General features: G+C 48.4%; 2 protein-coding genes across 2 annotated transcripts; one reads left to right on the top strand and one right to left on the bottom strand.

Annotated features, from left to right (window-relative positions):
* The first annotated feature begins 1,352 nt into the window (after positions 1-1,352).
* On the top strand, positions 1,353-2,010 carry LOC101594019 (histone H2AX). The gene has a single exon (XM_004667377.2). The coding sequence runs from the start codon at positions 1,431-1,433 to the stop codon at positions 1,860-1,862; it is 432 nt and encodes a 143-aa protein (XP_004667434.1). The 5' UTR covers positions 1,353-1,430; the 3' UTR covers positions 1,863-2,010.
* A 1,898-nt stretch (positions 2,011-3,908) lies between these two features.
* Hmbs (hydroxymethylbilane synthase) lies at positions 3,909-15,053 on the bottom strand. The gene is made up of 14 exons (XM_004667378.2): positions 14,890-15,053; positions 11,217-11,270; positions 10,858-10,930; positions 10,480-10,529; positions 10,154-10,209; positions 9,519-9,596; positions 7,772-7,849; positions 7,571-7,646; positions 6,370-6,483; positions 6,103-6,141; positions 5,118-5,237; positions 4,839-4,892; positions 4,461-4,547; positions 3,909-4,374 (listed from the first exon to the last, which is right to left on the bottom strand). The coding sequence occupies exons 1-14, from the start codon at positions 14,920-14,922 to the stop codon at positions 4,201-4,203; spliced, it is 1,086 nt and encodes a 361-aa protein (XP_004667435.1). The 5' UTR covers positions 14,923-15,053; the 3' UTR covers positions 3,909-4,200.
* Positions 15,054-21,220: the final 6,167 nt, after the last annotated feature.

Consider the following 21,220-nt stretch of genomic DNA (forward strand, 5'->3'; position numbering starts at 1 on the left):
ATCCAGTCTCCAAACTCTGCCTCCCCAGTGCTGGGATTAAAGGCAGGCACCAACACACCCAGTTTTTTTTTTTTAGGCACTTGAGGATTGAACTCAGGATTTCTTTATACCACACAAGTGCTCTACAACTGCTATATATTTTCCATGTGGACATTTAGGATAGATTGGAAAGCTTCCCAGAGGATACGCAGCTCTGCCCCATCAGATCCTTTCTCAAAAGTGATAGGCAGGGCATGGTGGCACATGCCGTTAATCCCAGCACTCTGGAGGCAGAGGTAGGAGAATCATCATCAAACCAAGGGGAAAAAAGTGACAGAACATTGTGCAGAACATTTTGTTTTTCCTTTTTTTTTTCCCCTCCAGTTTTTCGAGGTAGGGCCTTACACTAGCCCAGGGTGGCCTCAAACTGATGGTGATCCTCCTACCTCTGCTTCCAGAGTGCTGGGATTAAAAGCAGACACCAATACGCCCAGTTTTCGTATTTGAAGAAATAATAAAATAGTGATACTGAGGCTGGGAATGGGATTGCATGCCTTTAATCCCAGCACTCCGGAGGCTATGGTGGGAGACGGCTATGGTTGGAGGATCGCCATTCGTTCCAGGCCAGCCTGGAGCTACTGGATTTCCAGGCAGCATGGGCTGGAGTGGGACCCTGAGTGTAAAACAAGAAAAATAAATACTGATACTTAAGGTAGTATGGAGGGCCATATGCTCCGTCCTATGGTATAGGATGGAGCTCTCTTCCCTTTCACGGATGAGAGGAAGGGATAGGGAGTGATCAGACCTAGAAAGGGGAGGCAGAGGTAGTTGTAACGTACAGCCTTTTTCTTTAAAAGCTATTACTCAGGCCGGATGTGGTGGCGCACGGCCCGCCTTCAATCCCAACACTCAGGAGGCAGAGGTCGGAGGATCGCCGTGAGTTCAAGGCCAGCGTGGAACAACAGTGAACCCCAGGTCAGCCTGGGCTAGAGTGACACCATACCTCGAAAAACAAAACAAAAAAAAAACCCAGGCCATCCCAAATTTTCCAGAGGCTATTGAGGTTGGCTTCAGACTCCAGTGTCTCCTTCCGCTTCTGGGCTCCGGCTTTCGCGTTTAAATCTCGCGCGCTCCACTCGGATTGGCCATCTCCGAAGATGGTTGACCCGCTACAGGCGGCCCCATTTTGCCGTCTTTTCCCCGGGCAAAAGGTTTTCAAATTGGACCAATCGCAGGGCGCGTTCCCTCATCCGAAGCACGTCGAGGAAGGGTTAGGTGCCACCAATCAGAGGCGGGCGCCGGAGCGGAGAGCCAACCGGGAGGGGCGGGGGCGTGCTCCGGCCGCTTATAAGGGCGTCCCGGCGGCCGGCGACACTCGGACTGCGGCGGTTGGCCGTTTGGGAGTCTCGGGGCGTTCCTCCTCGCCGCTCTATTCTACCTCGCCTCTCGTCATGTCGGGCCGCGGCAAGACCGGCGGCAAGGCCCGCGCCAAGGCCAAGTCGCGCTCGTCTCGCGCCGGGCTGCAGTTTCCGGTGGGCCGCGTGCACCGGCTCCTCCGCAAGGGGCACTACGCCGAGCGGGTGGGCGCCGGCGCGCCCGTCTACCTGGCGGCCGTGCTCGAGTACCTGACGGCCGAGATCCTCGAGCTGGCGGGCAACGCGGCCCGCGACAACAAGAAGACGCGCATCATCCCCCGCCACCTGCAGCTGGCCATCCGCAACGACGAGGAGCTCAACAAGCTGCTGGGCGGCGTGACCATCGCGCAGGGAGGCGTGCTGCCCAACATCCAGGCCGTGCTGCTGCCCAAGAAGACCAGCGCCACCGTGGGGCCCAAGGCGCCGGCGGGCGGCAAGAAGGCCACCCAGGCCTCCCAGGAGTACTGAGGGCCGCCAGCCCTTCCCGCCCGAGCCCTCCTCCCCCAATGCCACAAAGGCCCTTTTAAGGGCCACCATGTCCCTCACTGAAAGAGCTGAGCCACATCGGCCTGCGGGGCCGGCCGGACGTCCCGCCCCCGCGCCACCCGGCCGCCCCTCCCCCGCGCCGCGTCCCCGGCCGCCGGCGTGCGAGGTCCGTGGGGGACCCCCGCGCGAGCTCTGCCGCCGCCGAGCTCTCGTGACCCTGGCGGCTGCGGTGGAAGCCGGAAAGTCTACGCGAAGGCTAATAGTAGGTCGGCGGTCCTGAAGGTGAAGCCCTCTGCAGCCGCGGCCCGGACATCATCTTTTCTTCAGCTTGGTGCTTACCCCCGCTAGGACTTTTCCAGAAGTGACTTGAATTTGCAGGTTTTTGGTCCTGTGTGTTTCCCCCACACACCTCGCTGCCAACCAAGCCCTGAGGCTTTCGGATCAGAACCCCCTTCCCCTCCCCCACCCCATGTTCATTCCTAGACCTGTGCAGTGCGGCTGGACACACATAGTTCGAACCGCTTTCCGGGGAGAGCAGAGCCCTCCAGCTGGCATTCGCAGCTCGTGGAAGCGGGAAAGTTGGGTTGGTGCTTGAGAGACTGGCGGCCGGCCTAGCCACCCCTTCCCATCCCTTCCAGCCACTCACCTCGGCGACCCACCACACACCTAGATACCAGCACAAATCACTGGACCCTGTCTGGGCTGAGCCTCTGTTGGCTTCTGAACTGGAACTTTGCAGCTAACCTAAGACTAGAACTGGGTATTGGGGAGTTTCAAATGGGCTAATTTTGTTTATTAAAGGATTGTTTGGTTGTTTTTATAAGTGAAGTGTCTTGTTTTCATTTTGTAAGAGCTGTGGGTTCGGGGCTGGGGAAGCAGTAAAGTGGTGGAGTGTATGTGAAGCCCTGGGTCGGTTGCCTGTGTGTGTGGTGTGCACGCTTTGGGTGGGGTACGGGTCGTGGCTATAGGATTGATGATTTTATAAGGGCATAGGGGATTTTGTTAACTTTAGGAGTAAGCTGTAGAACTTTTAAGCTATCTTTCTCTTGCTTGGTGGATGCTCCCTGGGAAAGGAGATACAGTTTGAGAACTACTGAGGCAGAAAACAGGATTATCCACAGCTAGAGAGGTACTTCAGTGGTTAAAGGCCCTTGTAATGCCCTGGTTCGATTCCCCAGTAGCCATGCAAAGGCAATAAGTTGTGCATACATCTGAGTTTGGCCTGCCCATTCCCTCCATTATGCTCTCTTGTTCACAAGTAAATAATAGAGGCCAGGCGTGGTGGCACTGGAGAGGCAGAGGTAAAAGGATCTCCTCGAGTTCAAAGCCACCCAGACTACATAGTCAATCCCAGGTCAGCCTGGACTAGAGTGAAACCCTAACTCAAAAAAACAAAAAACATAATAGAAATATATTTTAGGGTTGAAGAAATAGCGATTAAGGTGCTTCACTGCAAAGCCAAAGGACCCAGTTTTTTTATTATTTTTTTTAAAATTTTATTTATTTATTTATTTGAGAGCGACAGACACAGAGAGAAAGACAGATAGAGGGAGAGAGAGAGAATGGGCGCACCAGGGCTTCCAGCCTCTGCAAACGAACTCCAGACGCGTGCGCCCCCTTGTGCATCTGGCTAACGTGGGACCTGGGGAACCGAGCCTCGAACCGCGGTCCTTAGGCTTCACAGGCATGCGCTTAACCGCTAAGCCATCTCTCCAGCCCAGGACCCAGTTTTAATTCCTCAGTGCCCACATAAAGCAAGATGCACAAGGTGGGGCATGCATCTGGAATTCATTTGCAGTGGCTAGAAGCCCTGGTGCACCCATTCTATCTGCCTCTGTCTCTCAAGAATTTGCTGGGTGTGGTGGTGCATGCCTTTATTCCCAGCACTTGGAAAGCAGAGATAAAAGGATTGCCATGAGTTCAAGGGCCATCCTGAGACTCCATAGTGAATGCCAGGTCAGCCTGGGCTAGGGCAAAACCCTACTTCGAAAAACAAACAAATAAATAAAGGATGTCCCAGACTCAGAATTAAGAATTAAAAGGAGTTTTGGGTTTATTATCTTCTCCCCAACCCCTTCCAAACAACCACATTCAGAGTTGGCTTATTAGACTTGGTTACATTCAAAGACTGGTATGGACTTTCTCTCTAAAGAGAAAAAGCTACTGAGGAGGCAAGGCAGTCATCAAGGCCCCAAGGTGATGCAGTCTTGAAGTCTCAGTTCAGTCTCTGGGAACAATCTCTCCGCAGTTACCACAGGGCACTGGGGGCTGACATGAGCACTGGAAAGTGGCTTCCCAGGCCCTGTGTACCACAGACCAGTCAATGTGCATCATTAAGCTGCCGAGCAACATCTAGGATGTTCTTGGCTCCTTTGTTCAGCAACAAACTGGCTAGGTTGATACCCAAGTTCTCTGCAGCTAGCTGGGCTGCTCGTGGAATGTTCCGGGCAGTGATACCTACCAACTGTGGATCATCCTCTGGGCCATCTGCATGCTAGATGAAGGAAGGAGGTGGGATTTGGTGAGAGTGAAAGTGATTACACACGATTATGTTTATTCCTTAACCTCCAGTAAAGGTACCTGGGCAGGGACATGGATCGTAGTCTGCATTGTCTCTTGCATGCTATTTGAGCCATCTAGACTCCAGACTCCCCCAGTCAGGTACAACTAGGAAACAAAATGGTTACGTCAGCATATTCTGAGAAGGGAAAGCTTAAAAACTTGGCACAAGCCGGGCATCGTGGCACATGCCTTTAATCTCAGCACTCTGGAAATGGAGGAAGGAAGATCACTGTGAGTTTGAGGCCTCCCTGAGACTACGTAGTGAATTCCAGGTCAGCCTGGTCTATAGAAAGACCCTTCCTGGAAAAACCACATACACACATACACAAACAACTTGGGACACACAGGCACAGAAGTCACAGTCCCTCTCCTACCTTCCCATTGTTCCCTGCTTACTTGCCCATCCTTCATCATTGTATGCACTGCTACTGGCACACTGCAGCCTCCTTCCTGCAATGAGAAGTTCCCATGAGCTACAAGGGCCCGTAAGCTGCCCTATGACCACAGACCTCTGAGGACATACAAAAAGGTTGCTGAGGCCAGAGCTGACTCCTCCCCATATGTAACATTCAACAAAAGCATGTTAACCACCATGGAGCACTCATTCAATAAATCTTCCCTGCCTCCCTTCCTGGTTTCCAAATCCCACCCCTCCACAGGAGACACAAGCCTTACAAGGTGCCTCAGGAAGGCCCTTTCAGCAATGCAGCGAAGCAGAGTCTCAGGATCGTGTAATACACCAACCAGTTCCAAGATGTCCTGGTCCTTGGCTCGGACTTCTACAGCTAGGGCTCCCTAATGGAAAAACAGACCTGATCGCTCCCAAACTATGGAGCTAGGGAAGGGAATACCCCTCCTCTACCTGTTCCTCAGGGTCTTTTGCATTCCCCACCCTGTAAATTTTAACATGCAGAAGCCAGAAGTTATGAGAGCAGCTTCTTTAAAAAAAAAAATATTTAGGCTGGGTGTGGTGGTGCACGCCTTTAATCCCAGCACTTGGGAGGCAGAGGTAGGAGGATTACTGTGAGTTCAAGGCCAGCCTGAGACTACATTGTGAATTCCAGGACAGCCTGGACTAAAGCAAGACCCTACCTCAAGAAACCAAAAAAATTTTTTGAGAGAAAGCGAGAGAGAGAGGCAGATAGATAAGAGAATGTGCGCCCCAGGGCCTCTAGCCACTGCCAATGAACTCTCGTCCCATGGGCCACCTTGTGCATCTGGTTTTATGTGAGTACTAGGGACCTGAACCTGGCCTTTTGGGTTTGCAGGCAAGCACCTTCACTGCTAAGCCATCTCTCCAGCCCAAGAGTAGCTTATTATGTGTGTGTGTGTGTGTGTGTGTTTGTGTGTGTGTGTGTGTGTATATATACATATATATATATATATATATATATATATATATATATATATATATAATTTATTTATTTATTAGAGACAGAGGGAAAGAGAGAATGGACATGTCAGGGCCTCTAGCCACTGCAAACAAACTCTGTGCCACCATGTGCATCTGGCTTACGTGGGACCTGGAGAATTGAACCTGGGCCCTTAGGCTTCGTAGACAAGTGCCTTAACAGCTAAGCCATCTCTCCAGCCCGCAAGAGTAGCTTCTTGATTGAAAATAAAAGGGGCACATAGACAAGGCTTCCCTAGCCAAGCTTACCTGTCCCACAGCATACATACATTCCTCCGGGTGCAAGATCTGTGGAGGAAGAACAGGCAAAGGATGGGGTAGAGGTGTCCAAAGCAGTGATATGGGATCTACTATCCTCTAGAAAGCCTGAAGTGGGGCCCAAATAGGAGTCTGACCTCCGACCCCAATCTCCCAGCCTGGCACCGACTACTGGCTTGTAGTCTTACTGGTAGGGAAGGCAATACAGGTAGGAGGGAGACACTGCTTAAGTGGGAAGTAGAAAAGGGCAGCCCCTACCTGGCCCACCCGGTTCTGCCAGCCCATACGCTGTAGACCAGCCACCGCCAGGATGATGGCACTGAACTCTTGCTGTTCATCCAGCTTACGAAGCCTGGTGTTGAGGTTTCCCCGCTGTGGAGAGATGCTAAGGACAAATTGGAGCCATGTGCATTTGAACTGCCACAGTCTCTTTCCCTCTCTGATTGACTTCCATTTGTCTTCTAGCTGTCAGCTTTGAGATGGCTACCACTCACATCATACTCTCCACGTACACGCTTAAATATTCTAGCTTCTTGCCGGGCGTGGTGGCGCATGCCTTTAATTCCAGCACTTGGGAGGCAGAGGCAGGAGGATCGCTGTGAGTTCAAGGCCACCCTGAGACTACACAGTGAATTCCAGCTCAGCCTGGCCTAGAGTAAGACCCTACCTCAAAAAAACACATAAAACAAAAACACCCAAAATATCAGCTTCTCTCATTGTGTGTGTGTGTGTGTGTGTGTGTGTGTGTGTATTTTTTTTTCAAAGTAGGGTCTTATTCTAGTCCAGGTTGACCTGAAATTCACTATGTAGTCTCAGCCTGGCCTTGTACTCAAGGCGATCCTTCTACTTCTGCCTCCTGGGTGCTGGGATTAAAGACATATGGTGCCATGACACCTAGCCATGGAAAAAATAGTTTTACAAAACATACTATGTATTTGCTATAAAAATTAAAACACTGGGCTGGAGAGATGGCTTAGTGGTTAAGCACTTGCCTGTGAAGCCTAAGGACCCCGGTTCAAGGCTTGATTCCCCAGGACCCACATTAGCTAGATGCACAAGGGGGCGCACGCATCTGGAGTTCGTTTGCAGTGGCTGGAGGCCCTGGTGCGCCCATTCTCTCTCTCTCTCTCTCTCTGTCTGCCTCTTTCTCTCTCTGTCTGTTGCTCTCAAATAAACAACAAGAACAAAAATTTTTTTTAATCAAAACACTATATGTATTAGCATATAAAGTAAAAAAGAATACCTCTGTCTCCCTCCACAGAAGTAAACACTATCACTCTGTATTGTCAATGCATTACTGTCTCCATAACATGTAAACTCCTTATAGGCAGGAACAACATTTATCTTACAATTAATCCTAGTGCCAGGAACTTGCCTGAAGTTAAGAAAACAGTAAAGAACCACGGACGGATGAGTGAATAGAGAGAGTTCACTGCCCTTTCCCTCTTTGAAAGGATACAATACTTTTAAACTCCAGATGTGGGAACTTTCTCTGTAGCTGGGCCACCCTCCTCAGGGAGCTGGTTCCCACTGTGCTGCTCAGAGAGAGGATTTAAAATGAAATTTACCTCTCTAAGTAGCCGCTGTTCTTTTCCTTCTCCCATCCTCCTTCCATCTTCTTTGCACATTCCAGTAAGATGCCTATCGAGGCCCCACTCACCTCCTCTCTGGCAAGGTTTCTAGGGTCTTCCCAACAAATTTTGGATGAAAAACCACAGCATCACAGGGGTTTTCCCGTCTGAGAAATGAGATGCACATTTCAATCCTGGAACAGTCTGGATTTTTTTTAGGGGGAGGGAGGGAGGTGGGCAGGTACTAGGATCTTTCACATGGTAGATAAGCATTCTTTCTGTCACCTAGTTATAGCCTCAGTGCTTTTAAGTTGCATTTGTTTCATTTTGTTTCATTTTGTTTTAAGACAGGTTCTCGTGTATCCCAGGCTGGCCTTGAACTCACTATATAGCTGAGGATTTTCCTGAACTTCCTCCAGAGTGCTAGAATTATAGATATGTATGCTACCACACCCAATTTTATGCAGTGCTTAGCACAAAACTCAGGGCTTTGTGCACCCCAGGCAAACACTCTACCCATTGAGTTACATTCCCAGCCCTTTTTCCTTTTCTTTTTTTTTTCATTTTTTTTTTATTAACAACTTCCATGATTATAAAAATTATCCCATGGTAATGTCCTCCCTCTCCCCCGCTTTCCCCTTTGAAACTCCATTCTCCATCATATCCCTTCCCACTCTCAATCAGTCCCTCTTTTATTTTGATGTCATGATCTTTACCTCCTATTATCATGGTCTTGTGTAGGTAGTGTCCTTTTCTTTTTCTTTTATTTTATTTTTTGGTTTTTTGAGATGGGGTCTCACTGTAGCTCAGGCTGACCTGGAATTCACTATGTGGTCTCAGGCTGGCCTTGAACTCCTACCTGTGCCTCCCAAATACTGGGATTAAAGGCGTGCACCACCACGCCTGGCTTCTTTTCTTTTTTTTGTTTTTTGTGTTTTTTGAGGTAGGGTCTCACTCTGGCTCAGGCTGACCTGGAATTCACTATGTAGTCTCAGGGTGGCCTCGAACTCTCGGCGATCCTCCTACCTCTGCCTCCCGAGTGCTAGGATTAAAGGCGTGCGCCACCACGCCCGGCATTCTTTTCTTTTTTTAACGGTAAGCAGTTTTATTGAGAACTCAAAGCAAAAAGTAGGGAGAGATTGGGAAAGGAGTTGCCCAGCTTTTTTTTTTTTTTTTTTCAGTGTTTCATGGTAGGGTCTCACTGTAGCCCAGGCTGACCTGGAATTCACTATGTAGTCTCAGGCTGGCCTCAAACTCACAGCAATCTTCCTACCCCTGCCTTCTGAGTGCTGGGATTAAAGGTGTGTCTTACCACGCCCAGCTCCCAACTTTTTTTTTGAGACATGAACTCACTCTACAGCCCAGGCTTAACTAGCCCTTAATATGTAGCCCAGCCTGGCCTCAAACTCACAGCAATCTTCTTACCTAAGCTACCTGAGGGTTAGGATTACAGGCATGAGTCACTATGTGTGGCGTTTTTGGTCTTTTGTTTGTTTTTTGTTTTTCAAGGTAGAGTCTCTCTCTTGCCCAGGCTAGCCTTGAACTCACATTGATTCTCCTACCTCTGTCTCCCAAGTGCTGGGATTAAAAGTGTGCATAAGCACAGCTATCTCAGGCTGGCTTTGAACTCACTGTATAGTGCAGGCTGCATTATTCCTAGCAGTTGAAATTACAGGCTATCACCAGGCCCAGCACCACTCATTCTCAATAGCTAACCAAATGGTTTTTCCTGAGTTTTCTGCCATGCTTAATGACAAAAGGCCAAATCCAAAAGGCAGAAGCACAGACTCTCATAGGTCTACAGTGTCTAGGCCCCTTGGCATACAGGACTCTTACTTGCAGATGGCTCCAATGGTGAAGCCAGGAGGTAGCATCGTAGGCACATCCTTCAGGGAGTGAACAACCAGGTCAACTCTAGAGAAGAGGGGAGGAGGGCAAGGAGAGAAGCTTGATTAATACTCCCCTTTTCTATCCATCCTCCTTCTACTGCAGTAGTGGAAGTTTAGGAAATATATAATTCAGAGAGAAAGGCCTCCTTAAGCCCTCAGGACCTAAGACTTGCTTTCAACTTCTCTTCCATCCCACTCCTCTAGCCAATCATGTATATCCAGCAGGCAGATGGCTCCAAGCCAAGACACTGCATTTTAAAAGCCTAGGCAGGCTGGAGGGATGGCTTAACAGTTTAGGCGTTTGCCTACAAAGCCAAAGGACCCAGGTTCAATTCCCCAAGACCCACATAGGCCAGATGCATGTGTCTGGTGTCTGTTTGCAGTGGTTTGGAGGCCCTGATGCTCTCTCTCAAATAAGTAAGTAAAGATAAAATATTTAAAACAAAATAAAAAATAAAAAAAAATAAAAGCCTAGGCTCTATGAGCCCACCATCCTATCTGAGGGTCAAATCCAGCAACTCTGCTGATATCTGAAAAAACAGCACTGTAGGAAGGGTGCCATATTCTCCTATCTCCACTTACTCATTTTTCTCCAGGGCATATTCCAGTTCCTTAGTAAACAGGCTCTTCTCTCCAATCTGCCAGGTAAGAAACAGCTTCACAGTAAATCTCTCTCTCTTTTATTTGGGCGGGGGGGAGGGGCGGGCTTGAGGTAGGGTCTCACTCTAGCTCAGGCTGACCTGGAATTCACTATGGAGTCTCAGGGTGGCCTTGAACTCATGATGATCCTCCTACCTCTGCCTCCCAAGTGCTGGGATTAAAGGCGTGCGCCACCACGCCCAGCTTTTCAGAGTGAATCTCTTAAGAAAAGGAGTGGGGATCAAGATTTGGAGGAAGGATGTTGTTACCTTAGAGAGTGCAGTATCAAGAATCTTGTCCCCTGTGGTGGACATAGCAACTAAGGAGAAAGTCAATCAGGTGCCCATTAATTAACACTTAATGAGTTGTTACTGTGCCCAGTATTGTGCTAAGATTCACAGTGAGGCAGATGTGCACAAGCTCCAATTCCTTCCCTCTAGCATGCACACTCCTAAGACCGAAAGCAGAATGGTAAATGGCCAAGTAAGTAGCCCATGCAGGTAGAGGTAGAGGTGTTCAGAGGCGAGCTCTACAATTGTAATCAGCCAAGATGGGCTTTTAGAGGCAAAGCCAGAAGCACTGTGTTTTCCCCACCAGGGATACTGGCTTCCCAGTAATTCCTAGTCATTTCTCTTCAGAAAACTTACTGATTTCAAAGTGCAGGCCAGGGTACAAGGCTTTCAGCATTGCCACCACAGTGTCCGTCTGAATACGAGCCAGCTAGAAACAGAGATCCAGGTTGGTCCTGCCCTTTCCTGGCCACTGCCTCTAGACCAGGAATATCCTAAAGGGTCTAGAATTCTCATCGAAGGATGAGAGGGACCTGGCGTTGGAGTCTTCTACACCCCCAAAACATCCCTACTCCAGAGACCATATTTTTATAGGAAGTTATCTGCCATTTAATTCCCTGCCACTCTATTCCCTCTTTACTGGGGACCAACCCTCTGAGCCCTCCAATTTGTGACTGTGTACTAGAAATCTCACAATTCTTCACACTTGCACTCACCTGGCTCTTACGGGTACCCACTCGGACCACTCTCATCTTTGAGCCGTTTTTTTCCTGCAGAAAAAAAAACAAAAAATCCCCGAGTCACAGTCCCTTCTGTTTCACAACAATGTGTCTAAGAACCATAACCACCAGAGTAGAAGAAGAAAAAAAAAAAACTCAGTGTCTGGCCAGCTGAGCCTCCAAGTGGAGAAATACTCCAAGAGGGGTCCCTTAACTGTCCTCAGTACCTCTGTCCTCCTCCACGATTGAGAGAGGCAGAAAACAGGGAAGAGATGGTCGGATCTGCTGGGGTGACAGCGGCAACCAGGACACTAAACCCAGCCAAGGCAGTTCTCAGTGGGAAGGCTGCACACCACCAGGTGGGTAAAGTGATAAGGCCCCATCGGACTCACCACAGGGAGGGTGGGCCCCATGGGAGGGTGGAGACCGGGGCAAGCTGGGGCAGGGCAGCTGGAGCTGCGCATCACTGAAGGTGAGGTTCACTATCCACAACAGAGTAGGCACTGGAGAAAGCCTTACTGTCACCCGGATGCCTAGAGCATCCTATAATGCCACCCTAAACTTCCCTTAATCAAACTGGGATGCACTCCAATAAAGAACTGGTGTCAACTAATGAAACACATGGTCCTCCTTAGCCTTTAGGCTAGGTGACTTAGGGAGCATCGAGCATCAGGACCAGTTTGTTCCTCTATGAAATAAAAAACTTTTTCCTGCCATAGCCAGCCTATAAAATTGAGGTTCAGCTGGGCATGGTGGCACACACCTTTAATCCCAGAACTCTCAGGAGGTAAAGGTAGGATTGCTGAGAATTCGAGACCACCCTGAGACTACATAGTGAATTCCAGGTCAGCCTGGCCTAGAGCAAGACCCTACCTCGGAAAAAAAAAGAAGATTGAGGATCAACTGCCAAATGTTTATTTGCCTAAATGCTGTCTCCAGTTTCACCAACAAGTAAATGTAAGGCTGTCAGACCCTGAGCCAAGACCTCAAAAGGACACACCTCTTCCTCCTGTCAAGACACCTTGGACAAAGGAATTCAATGCAGAGCAGGTAGAACGGGGTTCTGCAGTCTGACACTGAGGTTCTATTTCTTTCTACATCAGACCAGAACATTATGAAAACAGTCAGCTTTCCATGGTCTGGGACCCTATCCCATAGGTTCTTTTGCAGCCAGATGTCCAAGGCCTCTGTTGTTGGAGGCTGGTAATAGCTTGCTGTTTTTGGACTCTAGGCTACTTCAGTAAGATCACTCCAATAAATCTACTCTGGGGCCAGGCATGGTGACACATACTTTTAATCCCAGCACGTAGGAAGCAAAGTTTGAGGCCACTCTGAGACTACATATTAAATTCCAGGCCAGCCTGGGTGAGAACAAGACCCTATTTTGAAAAACTAAAAAACTTAAAAAAAAAAAAATCAACTCTGGGAATCCCTTTGCAAATCTGGCTAAATTTTAAATATTAAACATTGTCACAAAATTTCTAGGGAGGGCAGGCTGTGGTGGTGCAGGCCTTAATCCCAACACTCAGAAGGCCGGGTAGGAGAATCACTGTGAGTTCAAGGCCAGCCTGAGAGTACATATTGAATTCCAGGTCAGCCTAGGCTAGAGTGAGATCCTACATTGAAGAAAAACAAACCAACCAAACAATAATAACAACAACAAAAAAAGGGGAGCGTAGTGGTGGATGCCTTTAATCCCAGCACTGGGGAGGCAGAGGTGCCAAGAGTTCAAAGCAATCCTGAGAGTACATAATGAATTACAGGTCAATCTAGGCCAGTAGTGAAACCCTACTTGAAAAACCAAAACAAACAAACAAAAATCTAGGGAAAAGGCTAAAAGGTTGGCTCAGCTGGTAAAATCATCTCCAGCTCCAGCATCCACATAAATAGCTGGGCATGGCCACACATCCTGTAATCCCCAAAGCAGCAAGCTCCAGAATCAGTGAGACTCTCTGTCTCAAGAAAATACATGTATGAGCTAAGTGATGGAGTGGGGAACACGTGAAGCTCTCTGGCCTTCACACAATAAACACCACATCTGCACGCATACATGCATATACTATACACACACTATGCCATACCCCACATACTACAAATAGACATGCAAAAAAGTATTTGCAGGGCATGGTGGCATGCACCTGTTGTCCCAGCACTACAGAAGCTGAACAGAGCAGATCATCTGAGCCCAACAGTTCAAGACCAGACTGGTGAACATAGTGAGACTTAGTCTAAAAAGAGAGAGGTGTAGGCTGGGAAGGTAGCTCACATGGTAGAGTGCTTATCTAGCATGCATGAAGCCCTGGGTTCAATCCTCAGCACTGCATAAACTGGCCGTGGTGGTGCACATCTATAATCCCAGCACTTGGGAGGTAGATGCGGGAAGATCAGTTAAAGGCCAGCTTCACTATGTAGCAAGTCTGAGGCCAGCCTGAAAGACATGAAACCCTATCTCAAGAAAAAAAAAAAAAAGATAGATAGATAGATAGATAGATAGATAGCTTTAATCCCAGCACTTAGGGGCAGAGGAAGGAGGATCACTGTGAGTTCGAGGCCACCCTGAGACTACATAGTGAATTCCAGGTCAGCCTGGACTAAAGTGAAACCCTACTCTGAAAACCTAAATAAATAAATAAAAACAGATGTATCTATCACTTATATGCCAGTACTGCTGTCTTTGGTATTGTCCCCACATCCATCTTACTAGGTTAGATGGGACAGGTATCTTTGCCACAGAAGTAAAGGTTGGAGAGGTGATTATTGACTCACAGTCCACAACAAATAGAGGGCAGAAAGCTGGTGCTGTATCCAGGTCTTAGTTGTAGCCCAGTGTTCTGAAATATCTGCACTAGCAAGGAACTCCAGTGTTCACCAGGACAGGAGATAAGCAGGTGCCCCGTCTCTGTCTTATCTCACACAGGCAGTGGCCTGGAAAGCTTGGTACCAACCCTGCCCACAGCTCAGAGCTCCACAAGGGAAGAATGACAAGGCCCAGGAGTGGCCTCCCACCCTCTGGAGTAATTCAGAGGTGTGGCTTAACTGGGCACTTTTTTTTGTTTGTTTGGTTTTTCAAGGTAGGGTCTCACTGTAGCCCAGGCTGACGTGGGATTCACTATGTAGTCTCAGGGTGGCCTTGAACTCACGGCGATCCTCCCACCTCGGCCTCCCGAGGGCGCGTGCGCCACCATACCCCGTTCATCAGCTGGGGACTTTTGACAGGGTGGGTGACTGCCATAACGGAGAAAGGGCGAGGGCAAACTTTCAAGACGTTCGTATGCAGTTCTAAGATACCGGGGGGGGTGTACTCGACCCTGAATCAGAAGTGGACCATCTTCCAGGGTGGGGGCATTCGTCTTGACCCCTATTTTGAAAAGAACCCTGTCTATGTACACGAACTGTATTGGCTCGGTCACCGAACCTTGAACTGCACTGCCAGGCGTGGGCGAGAAACCCACCCAGAAGACTGCAGGGATGGGGGGGCTCCACGTTCAACTCTACCCCTCATCTCCCCTTTCCTTCCGAGCAGCCTAGTTACTGGCCCTTTAAAAACCACACCGAGGGCGGGGGACATGACAGCTACTCATGTCGACCAATGGACGACTGAGCTTGGAAACGTAGGGCCAATGGCTGCACCCGGGAAACCGAGCGTGCGGGTCACCGGCTCAGGACTCACCGCGGTTGCAGCCGCGTCGCCATTACCAGACATGGCTCGGCCTCGGCCCGCGGGGGCGGCGGGGCTGCGGAGACCCCCTGAGATCCAGCGAAGCCGGCGACTGCGGGCAGCGTGGGCTGAGGGCACATGGGGTCCGAGTCCCTACTGCACCCGCACTGCAGGCCCTGCTGGCGACGCGTCACTTCCGGCGCCCGCCCTCCAGGAGGTGGCACCTTCCTCTGGGCGGGAATTGGAAGCATTGCGACACGGCGGGCACCACCTCTCCCTTCAGCTAGGCCCACCTGGAGAGCGGGTTCCCCTTTGTCCCAGAGGCTTTCTGGTTTGAGGCCTAGGATTGCCACCTTTCTTGTTTTTGATTTCCAAGCAGGGTGTCATTCTAGCCCAGGATGGCCTCGACCTCACAGTTATCCTCCTACCTCTGCCTCCCTAATGCAAGGATTTAAGATACGCTCTACCACACCTGCTTGCTTTCTTTTTTTGGGAGTGGACATCTTATAGCTCAGGCTGACCTCGAATTCACTCGCTGAGAAGAATGACCTTGAGCTCTTGATCCTCCTGCCTTCCCCTCCCAAGTGCTGGGATCACAGGCATGTACCAATCCTGGCTCCTGGAATGCCAGTGGTCAGTGTCTAAGATATACTTTTCATTTTAACTACGGCCCGTCCCCTCCTACAGCTACCTTAAGGGACAATTAAATAGAAGTCAGCAGTGCCCAAGGGGAAAAGGAAGACAAATTAACCCAAAACACTGAGTCTGAGGTAGAGATTTGAAGAGGTTACCATACCTGCTGGCTGGAGAGATGGCTTAGCAGTTAAGGCGCTTGCCTGTGAAGACTAAGAACCCATGTTCAGCTCTCCAGATCTCATATTAGCCAAGTGCACAAAGGTGAGCAAGTACAAGGTTGCACATGCCCTTTAGGTGGTGCAAACATCTGTAGGTCGACAGTAGTTGCTGAGGCCCTGTTGCGTCAATTCTCTCTCTAAAATAAATTATTTTTTATTTTTTGACTTTCTTTTTGGTTTTTATTTTAAAGACAGCCCCACAAGGTTCCTCCTCAGCATTCTAACAGCTTCATCTCCCCAGCTGTGGCATAAACAATTATTGTAATTGCTGGAGAGTTTCTGTTCAACTTTAAATAAATATATATATTTGCAGCAGGGTGTGGTAGTGCACGTTTTTAATCCCAGCACTCGGGAGGCAGAGGTAGGGTTTCCCTCTGGCGCAGATGACCTGGATTTCACTATGTAGTCTCAGGGCGGCCTCAAACTCATGGTGATCCTCCTACCTCTGCCTCCGGAGTGCTGGGATTAAAGGCATGTGCCCCCATACCTGGCTTTGTTTTATTTTTTTAAATATTTTATTTATTAATTTGCAAGCAGAGGTAGAGAGAACAAGAACGTGAGTGCCAGGGCCCCTGCCACTGCAAATGAACTCCAGATGTATGCAACACTTTGTGCATCTGGCTTTACATGGGTACTGGGGAATCAAACATGGGTTGTTAGGTTTTGCAGGCAGGCACCTTAACCCTGAGCCATCACCCCAGCCCTTCTTAGTTTGAGACAGGGTCTCATGTAGCCCAGTCTGGCCCTAAACTTGTTGAAACTTGGATGATCTTGAACTGTCTCCCAAGTGCTAGGAATACAGGAATGTGCTGTAATACCCACATTTCTACTTGTAAAAATGAACATAGTTGGGACTTGTTAAAGTTCATGTCTATTGAGCTGGACAGATGGCTTAGCAGTTAAGGCACTTGCCTGCAAAGCCAAAGGACCCAGGTTCAATTCCCAGTATCTACATAAAGCCAGATGCACAAGGGTGCACACGTGTCTGGAGTTCCTTTGCAGTGGCTGGAGGTCCTGGTGTGCCCATTCTCTCTTTCTCCCCCTCTTTCTCTGACAAATAAATAAAAAATAAAATGAAATAAAATAAAAAAGTTCATGCCTACTACCTGGCGTGGTGGGGCACACCTTTAATATCAGCACCTAGCCAAAGGAGTATTGCCATGAGTTCGAGGCCAGCCTGGGACTACAGAGTGAGTTCCAGGTCAGCCTGGGCTAACGTTAGACGCTAACTCAAAAAGAAAAAAAAAGAAAGAAAGAAAGAAAAGAAAGGGGTAGGGGCTGTGAGTGGTGGTGCATACCTTTAATCCCAGTGCTCTGAAAGCAGAGGTAGGAGGATCACCACAAGTTCAAGGCCACCCTGAGCCTATATAGTGAATTCCAGGCCAGCCTGAGTTAGAGTGAAACCCTACCTCAGGGGAAGAAAAATAAAAGTCAGGCCTAAAGAGATGTCTGAAGTGAAAGTACCAACAGTTGTGTGGTCATGTGGTGCTGAGGATGAACCTCACACATGCTAAGCAAGCACTCTGCCATGGAGCTACAGCTGCAACCCGAGCCGGTAACACCATGGTAAATAGTATTGGTGGAAACAGTCTTAGGAAAGGTGCTGAGCAGGTGCGCATTAACACCTGTGACCCCAGCGTGGGAGAGGCTGAGGCAAGATAATCTAAGAATTTGATGCTAGTCTGCCTAGAACACATATGAAGACCCTCAAAGACACACTCCCCCTAACCTCACACCCCAATACAAAAATGTTGGGCTGGGGATCAGCTGAGTGTTGAGTACTTCGATCCCTAGCACCACACTACACACATTCACAGAATACTTCGCTTACGACTTTTTTTTTTTTTTTTTTTTTTGGTTTTTCAAGGTAGGGTCTCACTCTGGTCCAGGCTGACCTGGAATTAACTCTGTAGTCTCAGGGTGGCCTTGAACTCACGGCTATCCTCCTACCTCTGCCTCCCGAGTGCTGGGATTAAAGGCGTGCGCCACCACGCCCGGCTCGCTTACGACTTTTATTAACAGTCGTGACTTGAGCACCTGGAATGCTAATTACCATACAAAGAAGTTAATAGGCATTTGCTCTTTAGGTCATAATAGCTATTCAAGGTTAATGTGCACATTAGGAAAGTGAGGTTCTTAGAAGATAAAGGGCTACAGAGATGACTTAACGGTTAAGGTGCTTGCCTGCAAAGCCAAAGGATCCAGCTTTGCCTCCCTGCAACCCACATAAGCCAGATGCACAAAGTGACACATGTGTCTGGAGTTTGTCTGCAGTGGCTGGAAGCCCTGGCACGCCCATTCTCTATATATAGCTGCCTTGTTCTGCCTCTCCCTCTCTCAAATAATTTTTTTTTAAAAAAAGATGAAAATTCACCTAAGGTGTTAGAAGCAGTTGTATATGGCTATAGTACACCTATTGGGTGACTGAAACAGAAGGATGGTTTAGAAGATCAGGCTAGATAACATAGGAAGACTTCATCTCAAAAACAAGAGTGGAAGCCAGGCATGGTGGCACACACCTTTAATCCCAGTATTAGGGAGGCAGAGGTAAGAGGATCGCTGTGAGTTCAAGGTCACCCTGAGACTACACAGTGAATTCCAGTTTAGCCTGAGCTAGAGTGAAACCCTATCTTGAAAAACAAACAAAAAGGGCTGAGGAGATGGCTCAGTGCTTAAAGGCACTTGCTTGTAAAGCCTAGTTTGAATCTCCAGTACCCACATAAAGCCAGATGCACAAAGTGGTGCACACATCTAGAGTTTGTTTGTAGTGACAGGAGACCCTGGTGCATCCAGTCTCTCTCTCTGCTTGCAAATAAATAAAAAAAATGTTTAAGAGCGAGGCATGGTGGTGCACACCTTTAATACCAGAGTTTAGGAGGCCTATTAGGTAGGAGGATCACTGGTGAGTTTAGGGTCATCCTGGGTTAAAGTAAGAACCCCCCCCCCCAACTTGAAAAAACAAAAGAGGTTTAAGGAAAAAAAAACATGGGCATGATGGCACATGCCTTTAATCACAGCATTCAGAGGCAGAGGTAGGAGGATCAATGTAAGTTCTTCGCCAACCCTACCTCAGGGAAAAAAAGTCAAACAATATAACCAGGATTCAATCTCAGGACATATGGTCCAGTTTATCATAACTACTACACCTAGATGTGGTGGCATAGGCCTGCAATCCCAGCACTTGGGAGGCTGAGGCAGGAGGATTACAACTTCATGGCCAGTTTATGCTATATAATGAGTTGCAGGCCAGGCAGGGCTACATAGTTTGCCCCCACCCCCCCCCGAAAAAAAAACCCTGCTGATATTGCCTTTCTTTTTCTTCCTGTTTTTTTTTTTTTTTAATTTTTTTTTAAGTTATTTATTTATTTGAGAGCGACAGACACAGAGAGAGAGACAGATAGAGGGAGAGAGAGAGAATGGACGCGCCAGGGCCTCCAGCCTCTGCAAACGAACTCCAGACGCGTGCGCCCCCTTGCGCATCTGGCTAACGTGGGACCTGGGGAACCGAGCCTCGAACCGAGGTCCTTAGGCTTCACAGGCAAGCGCTTAACCGCTAAGCCATCTCTCCAGCCCTCTTCCTGTCTTTTTTTTTTAATTTTTATTTATTTATTTGAGAGTGACAGAGAAAGGCAGATAAGAGAGAGAGAATGGGTGTGCCAGGGCCTCTAGCCACTGCAAATGAACTCCAGACGCGTGCGCCCCCTTGCATATCTGGGTCCTGGGAAATCGCGCCTCGAACCAGGGTCCTTAGGTTTCACAGGCAAGTGCTTAACCGCTAAGTCATCTCTCCAGCCCGATATTGCCTTTCTTTGAAAGGCTGCTTAAATCACAATGTCCATGTTACTTCCTTTGAACCATCCTGTAGGAACAATTTTCTGACAGCATATGTAACCCAAATTATATAAACACAGTAACACAACCTTCAAGTGGGGACAACCTCAAATGGAAAAAAAAAATGTTTAAATAAAAGATCTTAGCCAGCCCTGGTGGTGCACGCCTTTAATCCCGGCACTCGGGAGGCAAAGGTAAGAGGATTGCTGTGAGTTCAAGGCCACCGAGATTGAGACTATATAGTGAATTCCAGGTCAGCCTGGGCTAGAGTGAGACCCTACCTGGAAAAAAAAAAGTTGGGGGGCCAGGAAGATGGCTCTGGAGTAAAAGGTGCTTGCTTGCAAAGCCAGCTGGTGAGGGTTCAATTCCTAAACCACCCACATAAACTGGATGCAAGAAGTGATGCAAGGCTAGAGAAATGGCTTGGTAGTTAAGGTGCATGCCTGCGAAGCCGAAGGATCCAAGTTCAAATCTTCAGGTCCCATGTAAGCCATATGCACATGGTGGCACGTGTCTAGAATCTGTTTGCAGTGGCTAGAGGCCCTAGCACACCCATTCTCTCTCTCTCTGTCTCTCTAAAAAATAAATACATAAAAATAAAATCTAAAGCTGGGCGTGGTGGCACACGCCTTTAATCCCAGCACTCGGGAGGCAGAGGTAGGAGGATCGCCATGAGTTCGAGGCCACCCTGAGACTACATAGTGAATTCCAGGTCAGCTTGAGCCAGAGTGAGACCCTACCTCGAAAAACCAAAAAAAAAATAAATAAACTAAATAAAATCTAAAAAAAAAAAAGCAAGTATCCTGTGTGCATTTGCAACAGCAAGACACACCTACATGTAAATAACTAAAAATTAAAAAAAAAGAAAACCAAACTGGAAGGAGAGGACTAATACTCCTACATTCATGCCACACATACAAATAAAAAAAACTAACCGGGCATGGTGGTGCACGCCTTTAATGCCAGCACTCGGGAGGCAGAGGTAGGAGGATTGCTGTGAGTATGAGGCCACCCTGGACTCTATAGTGAATTCCAGGTCAGTCTAGGGTACAGTGAGACCACCTCGAAAAAAAACAAACAAAAAAAAATTGGCCAGGCTGGGAGTGGTGGCACACGACTGTAATCCCAGCACTCAGGAGGCAGAAGCAGGAGGAGTGCTGTGAGTCTGAGGACACCCTGAGAACACAGAGTGAATTCCAGGTCAGACTGGGCCAGAGTAAAACTCTATGTCAAAAAAAAAAAAAAAAAAATTAGGAGTTGGCTGGGCATGGTAGCGCATGCATTTAAACCTAGCACTCCAGCACTCAGGAGGCAGAGGTAGGAGGATCGCCGTGAGTTTGAGGCCACCCTGAGACTCCATAGTGAATTCCAGGTCAGCCTGAGCTAGAGTGAGAACTTACTTTGGGAGAAACAAAAGGTGTGGGGCGGGGACGAAGACATTGCTTAGTGGTTAAGTGCACTGGCTTGCAAAACATGACGGTCAGGGTTTGATTCCCACAGCACCTATATGAATGCCAGATATACAAAATGCAATATGCATCTGGGGTTCATTTGTAGGGGCAAGAGGCCCTGATGTACCCATATTCATTCTCTGTCTGCCTGTCTCTCAAATGAATTTTGTTTGTTTTATAATATTTTTAAAAATATATTTTACACTT

This window comes from Jaculus jaculus, chromosome 3 (genome assembly GCF_020740685.1).
Source record: "Jaculus jaculus isolate mJacJac1 chromosome 3, mJacJac1.mat.Y.cur, whole genome shotgun sequence".
In the NCBI taxonomy this organism is placed as follows: domain Eukaryota; kingdom Metazoa; phylum Chordata; class Mammalia; order Rodentia; family Dipodidae; genus Jaculus; species Jaculus jaculus.